Consider the following 10,678-nt stretch of genomic DNA (forward strand, 5'->3'; position numbering starts at 1 on the left):
TAGAAGAATTGTTGTATGTTTCAGGTATGAAACAGGACTTGGGAGTAAGAGAGGACTGACGGATATTGTTCCATTCACAAAAGTCAGTTTGTCTGATGGACTGTTTGTACTTTCAAATTTACACTTAGAAACTGGAGCCCTTGTCTTCGTCAGTGTCCGTATATTCAACAAAGCCGGGCTGTTCACGGTAAAAGAAAGTAACCCAGTGGCTGTCAGCCCTAAACCCTACTTAGTTGTTTTGGATGGAGCAGGATCTGATGACGTTGACAGTCAACATGATCTGTCGACCATTCAGGGTAGCTGGGTCTACTCTGATCTTTGTCCAGTTCTTTCAGCTGAGTGGGCAGTAGAGGACATCACAGGGGAGCTTATCAAAGACTTTGAACACACCCCTGGGAATGGGCATAACTTCTACAATGATGAACTTACACTGGGGTATATGAAGACATATAGAGTCATTGTGAGAACCACCGATGCACTGAACCGCACTATGGAAGGTAGATCTGATGGTGTGATGGTCAAGATTAAGCCTCCAGTTCCTGGGAATGTTCGAGATGGCATTGCTGCTGACATCAACTACCAGCTCCCTACAAATTACCTTGCAGCAAATTGGGATCCGTTTGGAGAAATTGATGATATGGACCCATCACAGAAAATAGAATATTATGAAGTGGCTATAGGAAATGACCGGAGATATGCAGATAGGAGATCCAATGTTCACTACTTTGAAAATGTTGGTCTGAACAGAAGTTATTTTTTTGAGCATTTAAATCTAACCGCGAAAACAGTAACATATTACATCACAGTGAGGGCATACAGTTCTGCCGGAAGTTATGAAGAGTCATTTTCAAATGGAATCAGAGTTGGATTTGGAACAGACATCGTGTCAGGAGATATAGAAGTTGCTGAATACCAATCCAGTACAAGTGAAATAGAAGTATCATGGTCTGATTTTATATCTGACTTTAACATTCGGAAATATGAGGTTGCTGTTGATACTGAAGAATATCCAGAGTCAAATACCAGCTTGGAATGTCAGAATATTGTGTTTCAGCCGCTTGTGCCATTTGAACATGTCAACAAAGACACGATAAAAACTATAAAAGATCTGCATTTAAATCATTCACATGTTTACTATGTCCTTGTCAAAGCTGAGGATGAGGCGGGAATGTGCAGGATTGCATCAAGTAAACCAATTACAATTGATACAACACCACCTCAACCAGGACAAGTGATTATTGATGGTCGACAGTCATCTGGTATTCTGTATGCCACGCAACTGCACTCCATTCATATAAACATGACAGGATTTACAGATGAAGAAAGTTCCATTGATGACTACAAAGTGACTTTATTAGGAGGATCGTTCTGCACTGATTCAACGTCAGTTTTCACCAAAGAAACAAATATTTTACGTTCTGTTACTGTCTCAACTTCCAATGCCCATTTCAACGATCTCATGCTTGACACAACCAGGCCATACTATGTACAGGTTACCGCAGCTAATAAGGCAGGGTTGAAGAAAGTGGTAACAAGTCAACCTATTTTAGCTGATTATTACCCTCCAGTGACTGGAAACATAAAGTTTGGGTCAGACTGGAGGTACAGTGCAAGGTCTTGGGGCGACACGAACCTGTTACAAGGCACAATTCTCATCAACACCAACATTCATGATTCTACATGTCAAACTGAGAGGGAAGTACTGAAAAATGACTATAAACAGGAAATACTAATCTTAGATGATGTCTTTCAATCACGCGCTGTTGATGTTTTAGACAATATCCAGGTCAAGATATATGCAAGACTTGACCCCTCTCTGCAACTGTTTGAAAAAGGAGCAGTGAAAACGAACCCGATGGTACTGGCTGAAGGGAACTATTCATTTTCAATTCAAGCTACCGCAGGACACCATGTTTCATCTGTCATTGGTCTTGTTCAAAGAAATCTCCAAAATCCTGATGATATTCTAAAGGCTTACATGAAGATATTTATAGATAACTGCAATGGGAGTGCATGTCCTGATGGGGAAAAAACTGCAGTAAGTGATGATGACAGTTGGAACCTTGGAGTCCTGTTAACTATAAATGACAACACGTCAAAGCCGCTGATTCTTTTCTGGGCCAAAGATCAATCGAGAATCAAAGTTCATAGTGTCCATTTAGACTTTGATCCGAGAGTATCACTGAACGACTTTTCCTTTCAAGCAATAAATGATTCAACACCATCAGCAGATTCATGGAATATAAATCTGTTCGTCAATGGTGAGTTGAAGGGACAACATGCTGGACTGAACATTCTAGGACATATGGCAGCTACAGTGTTCACCTGGAACAATGATGGATATATTCCACACGTGGATGATCCGTTTGACCCATTCACAACTAACCTTCTCCTCTCATCAGTGAGACTACCGCTCCAGCAAATAAATCCATGTAGGTATGGAAGAGCTTTTTTTGATTCACAGAGTGGGCTGAAGGATATATTCATTGGTCTCTCAGATTCTCAGAATACAACTGCCAATATTGCGGCTTATGAAAAACAAATGTCATTTTGTGTTCCCTGCAAGGATCTTTGCAAAGAAAATTGTGGCTTTGAAGGTTCCTGTTCTCAGAGTACAGAACTACAGGGATTGTCAATCAAGCACTTCGAGCTCAGCAATTTGACATTGGCGCCATCTCAGATGTCTGATCGCATTAACTACAATGATTCAGACCTTAGTGCCTACTATCTTGATGTGAAAGTAACTGATCATGCTGGTTATGAAACAGAAATCAAGTCTGACGCCATCATCATCGACACAACACCTCCAGTGGTGACTGACGTTACCTGCTTTGATCCTGAGTACTCCATGTATGAACCTGCTATGTTCATTGGAAATGACCATGCTGTCAGTGCTAGTTGGGAGATATCAGAGGATTTCAGTGACATCATCGCCGTTGTTGTTGGAATTGGAACTAAATGTGGACTAGATGATATTCTTCAACTACCCCTTCATAATAGACTGAAGAATGTCACTTTGAATTCAACAAAAGAAAATCTTCAACAGGATCAAAAGTATTTCGTTGGTGTTACTGTGGTAAATTCTGCTGGTCTGAACCACACTGCATGTTGTCCATTTATCATTGACATCAAATCCCCGAACATTTCCTCTAGTGAACCAGTGCCACTGTTTGTCTCAGCAGAACATGTGCCTGGACTTAATGTTTCACTTACCGAGTACAATGACCGGGTTGGAATCCAGTGGGATGATCCACATAGTGATGTGGACTATTTTGGTGAGGCCGATCTTGATTTTTTTCCTTTTACCTACATGTATGTATAGTATTCATAGGTACAGATGGAACAGTATGTAGTTGGTAATGTTTGGACAGGTGGTCTGAGGTGTTTTAGCCACACTACTGAGCATGGGTTCGAATCCAAACTTTATTACTGATTATGATCCTTAATTTGTCAATACCTTTCCCGTGCACGTAGATAAACGTGAATCGTGTTCAGCCGTACCATTTCTCTCCATTTCATAAGTGTTTGAACAACATTCCTAAAACTATGTTTATGAGATTGAATTGATGTTTCAGACTGGCAACTGGCTAGTGAAGATTCTGTAGAAGAAATATATCCAACAATGCGCGTGGGTTCAAACTCAACTCGACGTGTCGAGGTCCTGAAGGGGGATATCAGTCTTTCTCATGGTGCAGTCAACGCGTCAGTGTCTGAATTTCTCAATAGAAACTTCTCTGATGGCCTCAAGAGTGCGGACTTCAAGAATAGTCCTCTCTTTCTGGAACCAGGCAAATGTGTCATCCAGACAGTGACATCTGTCAGTAGAGCTCACAAGAAAACAGATTTGACGTCAAAGAAGACCTGCATTAAACGTACTTTTTTATTTACGTATTTGTTTATATGTCGTGTAGATGTGTCAACATATAATTCCCCTGTGAGGATTCCAGGTTAAGATAAGTCCCTGGTAACCTTGTAAGAACCGGCTCTATGTATTGGGTGGCCAGGCTCGGTGATTTGGTTGATTGCATGTCACCGAACTCAGACTGCGTAAGAAGTCGCTAATATTATCTTTCACTGGTTTGCCTGGGCCAGGTTCGATCATACACTGATCGCCCTAATGATGCTGAAATATTGCTGATGTGTTAAACAATAAACAAACAACATATTATCGTTCATATTACAAGTGTAATCATTTGGTTATTTTAATACAATCTAGTGATATTGTATGTTGTCCAGGCAAGAAAGACATGATCGTAAAGCAGGGCGCCAAAGAAACGCTTGTGATTGATGGCGATACCATCTCCGAGTCATCTGCAAAAAACAACCGTTCTGTTTGCAAATTATCAGTGGCAGGTAAGTAGTTGCTAATGTTGTAATGTGTGTCAACTTACTTAAATTTCCAGACAATTATAATGGAGTTGTATATATATTCCACTCTACTACGTACTAAATGGCTGCAGTTGTGTAGTTTCCAGTGGCGCCTTATCGGTTGGTGTACTGAGCGAGGCAGACCAACATAAGGCCTACGGTGCTCCAGCCGCCGTGGATTATTCCCCTTACATCGTCAGCCCTGACATCACATCGACACAGCTGTCCCGATTCCTCATTGGAAGGTGAACTTTTTTCTCTGAAGCAAGTGCATATACATATTAGTATCGATACTGCCCTGCACTGCTATTTACGTGAATCTAAGGATACCAACCTCACTTCCAATAAATACTAATAATTATTTTGTATTCCACACTATGACGTGGTGCAGCCATACTGAATAATCACAATATTTAGATTCTAAACATGTTCATTATGCTTCTGTGCAGACTCTACAATGTTGTTAGTCCCACGTTCTACCTGTCTCCTATCAGCAATGTACAACTTAAAGAAGCCATCAACATTGATTTGCCAATATCCCCAACTGACGAACACCTGGAATCAGCGATCATTCTGTGGGACTCAGGTAAAATTACGACTATCCAAACTCGTTAAGCATGACTGTGTTGTGTCATAATAACAAATAGTGAATTAGCATGGTTTTATGCCGCTCTTAGCAATATCATGGCAAAGGATACTAGAAATGGGCTTTATACTTGGTACCCATGTCAGGAATCGAACCTGCAACATCAGCATGAAATGCTAAAGCTTTAACAACTAGGCTACCCCTCTGCTCCACTTTGAAGGGAAACACTGTTCATTATTATATTCGTGAGTTTATTTTTGCACACAGGTGACAAAGTCTGGCGCCATGTCAGTGAAATCTGTGGTACTTCATCTTTGAGGAATGACGCCACGAGGAGTGATCTTCATACATTTCAGGTGAGTAATTGATTTCGGTATACACCGGTGCAAGTATTCTACACTTTGTAATATTTGCTAATGATCTACTCTGAACATAGACATACGATTTACCGATTCAAAACTAAAGGAAAGATTAAATGTCACTTTTACGAACATATATACTTTAACTAAATTAACTTATTAAAACCTGTCAAGTGTCAAGGTTGTGTCGAAGTTCAAGGTCATTTTAAGGATATTCACTCATTAACCTCATTTTAAGAGGTTCATTAAAAACTTCTGTAAACAATATTTATGAGTATTCATTATTGAAACACGAGTTAATAAACATGATATCTATTAATGGTTCTTGACCTGATTAGATATAACTGTATGTGATGACCTTTGTCCTCATCTATCGGCTTTGCCCTTGTCTATCGGCTATCAAGTCAGAAGTGGCATTCGGAGTTCTGGACAAATTCCTGGGATAATTGTTACCAGTATTATTAACAATATAGTGTCTCAAACGGGGGCGTGAACGGGGTAGTTTACAAGTGTAGACAACATAGAGATTGCAATTAGCAACCCCTGTTAACGCAAATCTGTATTTTCATGAATTTGCTTCAATTTCAGGCTGTATGGGTCATTTCATAATACAAAAAGTGCAGCACAATTTGTATCTATCTAAGCCCAGCATTTCACATATTGTTTGACATTTGCTTGTGTGACAACCTCTGTGAATCTGTGACCGGCCTAATTTAATAAGGGACCTCAATGTATTGGATACATGCTATTGATAATAGGTGTAACTGTGTGATTACTGCCCATGTCTCCCTGATATCATTATTATATTATTACCTAGGCATAGATGTAAGTCACTAATCCAAATCAATTCATGATCGCGAACCTTGTTTTCAGATCTGCAATTTAGTCTTCAAGAGAAGCTTGACAAAATCAAATACACGTGAGAAGAGGACAGCGATTGCTTACTCGAGTCCAAGGATGCTTTCCGGAGCCATTGTGTCTAAACGTGTGAACAATACACCCCCCATCATTGACACCATTGTTGTACAATGTATTGAAGACAGCTTTGTAAAGCAAGCCATCAAGTATCACGATCTACAAAATGACAATTTAACATTTACAATAGTAGAATATCCTGATCATGGCCAAAGCAACCTTTCCGCAGAGGGAATATTATCCTACCGACCAGTAAAGGATTTTAATGGCTATGATAGCATTCTTGTAAATGCAACGGAAGTTTTCGTACATGATTTGGGAATAGTACCAAGTACATTTACGAAGAGAATACACTTCAATGTCTCAAATGTTAATGATCCACCCGTCACTTTCTACCAGAGGGACACCAAGTCACCAATACCATCGTTTGTTGAAAGTATTCACAAGGTGTATGTTGAAGGCAACCTTACGGATCACCCTCTGGGTTCGTTTTGGATAGCAGATGTTGATGACCCTGAGGAGTTGAACATCCTTCAAAAGGATGTAAGTGGACTGGCAGCCAACTTTACACTTACACCCGTCAGTGTGTCAGGGGAAGATGAAGAGACATACCGAAACATGTCCGTGAGCTACTCGGCCAAAACTATTACCAAACGTGACCTGAAGATGAAGACGCTAAATGAATTCCACGGGGGCATCGAATTCTCACTCCGGGCTGTTGATAAGAATAACAGCTACAGCCACGCCCTGTCCATCCACGTGTTTGTTCTAATCAGCCCATGTTATCATGGTACCTGTGCTCCAAGAAACACGTCCTTATCTTGTGAACATCCAGGCAGAGCAACCAGCTTTCAACCATATCACTGTGTGTGCATGGCTGGCTACGAGGGAGGGTTCTGTGAAAAGGAAATCAATGAATGTCTAAAGGCAACCTGTTCCCTTCTGTATGATTGTGAAGACAGACTGGCGGCCTACGACTGTGTCCTGAACATTCCGAAGATTCTGGCTATACTTGTGTGCATTTGTCTGCCCTGTCTTGGTGTTGCCTTTTACATAAGTCGCAAGTACAAAAAGATTCGGAGTCAAGCAAAGATTTGGTAAGTAATATTATTAAATTCAAGTTATCATGCCCCTTTTTTATCAAATTATAGCATCACAGCAGACATGGTAATTATATTCTTAGTCTGATTATGTGGATCTGACAGTCATCAATGGTTTACAGCTTGATTTACATGGTGTGTCCGTCACATTGATTGGCGAATCTTAATGCATATGTATTGGTGTGTTTTTGTGGGATCAACGTTTAAGACATCTATATTTTGTTTAAAGGGATTTGCCAGACAGTCCTCCAGACACAGAGACAAATCCTGTATACTTACCAAGGCACACATCAGTAGATCCACACTGTGATGGTAAAGTAGACACGGATCAGACGACTTCCGGGTCGACCTCTACCACGGACCAAGTTGAGGACGAGACGCCTGTCAATCTGAATGACAGCAGCACGTCTGACTTATTCATGGGTCCAGGGCGAGCCAAGATGCCTCACAGGAAAACAAACTATTCAAACATAAGGAGCACAGACACAGCCCTTACCAAAGTTGTTGATTGAAGTAACCGCATCCAAAGAAAGACTTTATATGTATTTTGCAATTCTTGCAGTTTTGTCGTTTATGCTGTGCTGCTTTTGTAACTCATTTGAGTGGAGCCTATTAGCTGTTTGTGTGAACTCTAAAATCTTCAGTTTTATTATACAATAATCTGATTCACAATCTGAGTGTTAATTTAATATTATCCATATTATGAGTTATGTTAAATATGTATGTGGAATGCAAATGACATCAACCAAGAAATTTATTTCAGGAAGCAATTAAAACATGTATATACAAATTTACGTCTTTAGCATTCAAATTAATTTTCTAACTTGCAGATTGCATTGAGTGTATGTGTTTAATTTATATGAAATGAGTGTTAAGATATGAAATAGATATTCCCATCCTTAAAAGAAATGTTGATGACACATATTGTCATTTTGTTAATTGATCATGTGTTTGACAACATGCTACTGATAATAATTATGAAAGTAATCTATATCACGTAAACATTACTTTCTTTGAACCGAGTGTCGTGTCCATGTGATCATACTAAAACAGCAGTATCTATCTTAGTTTAGTTTAACGCAATAAACGTTATTATCGTTTTCCGTATTTGTTGTCATCGTGGTGTGTAAGCGCAAGTTCTTGTGAGTACCTTACCAGTACTTCGAAATCAGAATTTTGTTTCCAGAAATGGCTATTATCAGGGCTCACTAAACACAATCAATAGAAATGGTTAGCCAGATAAGGAATCGTAGTGCGTTTCAGAAATGTAAAGCTACTCATCAAAATATCACAATACTGTTGCAACAAAATCGCAAAAACAGTTTTAACTATTGCAACTGTTACATTAGACTTTACGTCTTCATCACTTTAACCAGCTAGATGTTTAAGTGACCATGTAACATTACCCTCTGCCAATGATGTATTGAACTGCTATAAACATATGCTTCCATATCACAATTGCATATACTTTCTTTTGTCAGAAACAACCAAAACCGTAGTTTTCTCCACAACATGCCATTGTAGTCCAAGGGTGTTTCCATTTATAATTTCCAAATCTTTGGTTGGTATTTTTTGATAATGTGTTCAATGGGATTTCTGAAATCCTTGCATCTTAAGTGTCACTGTTGGTGGATAGTGGCACAAAAGGTCAATGACCTTCATAGTTCAAGGTCAAATACAGAAAATGTGTTCTTCAGAAAGAAAAAATCAGCATATGAAAAGGAAACTTTATCTTGCACTATTGGTTATTACTATAGTTTCCGCAATATGCGATACTTCAGTTTTGTTTGTTTGTTTAACGCCAAACTCAGCAATATTTCAGCTGTATGACGGCGGTCTGTAAGTAATCGAGTCTGGACCAGAAAATCCAGTAATTGACATTAGCATCGATCCACACAATTGGAATACGATGACATGCATCAAACAAGTAAGCAATCCTGACCACCCGATCCCGTCCAACGACAAGCAAAGTGACCTCTTAGGTGCACCTTATATACCTAAAACCTCCACCCTGTACACCTCACATACATGATACCTCCTCCCTGTACACCTCACATACCTGATACCTCCTCCCAGTACACCTCACATACCTTATACCTCCTCCCAGTACACCTCACATACCTGATACCTCCTCCCTATACACCTCACATACCTGATACCTCCTCCCTGAACACCTCACATACATGATACCTCCTCCCTGTACACCTCACATACCTGATACCTCCTCCCTGAACATCTCACATACATGATACCTCCTCCCTGTACACCTCACATACCTGATACCTCCTCCCTGTACAACTCACATAGCTGATACCTCCACCCTGTACAACTCACATACCTGATACCTCCTCCCTGTACACCTCACATAGCTGATACCTCCTGCCAGTACTCCTCACACACCTGATACCTCCTCCATGTACACCTCACATACCTGATACATCCTCCCTGTACACCTCACATACCTGATACCTCCACCCTGTACAACTCATATCCCCGATACCTCCTACCTGTACAACTCACATAGCTGATACCTCCACCCTGTACAACTCACATACCTGATACCTCCTCCCTGTACACCTCACATAGCTGATACCTCCTCCCTGTACACCTCACATACCTGATACCTCCTCCCAGTACTCCTCACATACCTGATACCTCCTCCCTGTACACCTCACATATCTAATACCTCCTCCCTGTACACTTCACATACCCGATACCTCCACCCTGTACACCTCACATATCTAATACCTCCTCCCTGTACACTTCACATACCTGATACCTCCTCCCTGTACACCTCACATACCTGATACCTCCTCCCTGTACAACTCACATACCTGATACCTCCACCCTGTACACCTCACATACCTGATACCTCCACCCTGTACACCTCACATACCTGATACATCCTCCCTGTACACCTCACATAGCTGATACCTCCACCCTGTACAACTCACATAGCTGATACCTCCTCCCTGTACAACTCACATACCTGATACCTCCTCCCTGTACACCTCACATAGCTGATACCTCCTCCATGTACACCTCACATAGCTGATACCTCCTCCCTGTACACCTCACATAGCTGATACCTCCTCCATGTACACCTCACATAGCTGATACCTCCTCCATGTACACCTCACATACCTGATGCATCCTCCCTATACACCTCACATACCTGATACCTCCTCCCTGTACACCTCACATACCTGATACCTGCTCCCTATAAACCTCACATACTTGAAACCTCCTCCCTGTACACCTCACATAGCTGATACCTCCTCCATGTACACCTCACATACATGTACCTGATACCTCTTCCCAGATTTCCTCACATACCTGATACCTCCTCC

At 40.8% G+C, this 10,678-nt stretch overlaps 1 protein-coding gene across 1 annotated transcript in view; it reads left to right on the plus strand.

Annotated features, from left to right (window-relative positions):
* Window positions 1-7,843, plus strand: part of LOC139443841 (uncharacterized) — a 41,091-nt gene extending 33,248 nt beyond the window's left edge. Inside the window, exons 31-38 of the mRNA XM_071224743.1 lie at window positions 25-3,275; window positions 3,576-3,872; window positions 4,237-4,353; window positions 4,469-4,613; window positions 4,818-4,954; window positions 5,222-5,310; window positions 6,187-7,325; window positions 7,558-7,843. Of these exons, the coding sequence (XP_071080844.1) occupies window positions 25-3,275; window positions 3,576-3,872; window positions 4,237-4,353; window positions 4,469-4,613; window positions 4,818-4,954; window positions 5,222-5,310; window positions 6,187-7,325; window positions 7,558-7,840 (5,458 nt within the window). The 3' untranslated portion in view covers window positions 7,841-7,843. The remainder of the gene's footprint in view (window positions 1-24; window positions 3,276-3,575; window positions 3,873-4,236; window positions 4,354-4,468; window positions 4,614-4,817; window positions 4,955-5,221; window positions 5,311-6,186; window positions 7,326-7,557) is intronic.
* Window positions 7,844-10,678: the final 2,835 nt, after the last annotated feature.

The sequence above is a fragment of the Haliotis cracherodii genome, unplaced genomic scaffold (genome assembly GCF_022045235.1).
Source record: "Haliotis cracherodii isolate W230 unplaced genomic scaffold, xgHalCrac1.p SCAF_5, whole genome shotgun sequence".
In the NCBI taxonomy this organism is placed as follows: Eukaryota; Metazoa; Mollusca; class Gastropoda; order Lepetellida; family Haliotidae; genus Haliotis; species Haliotis cracherodii.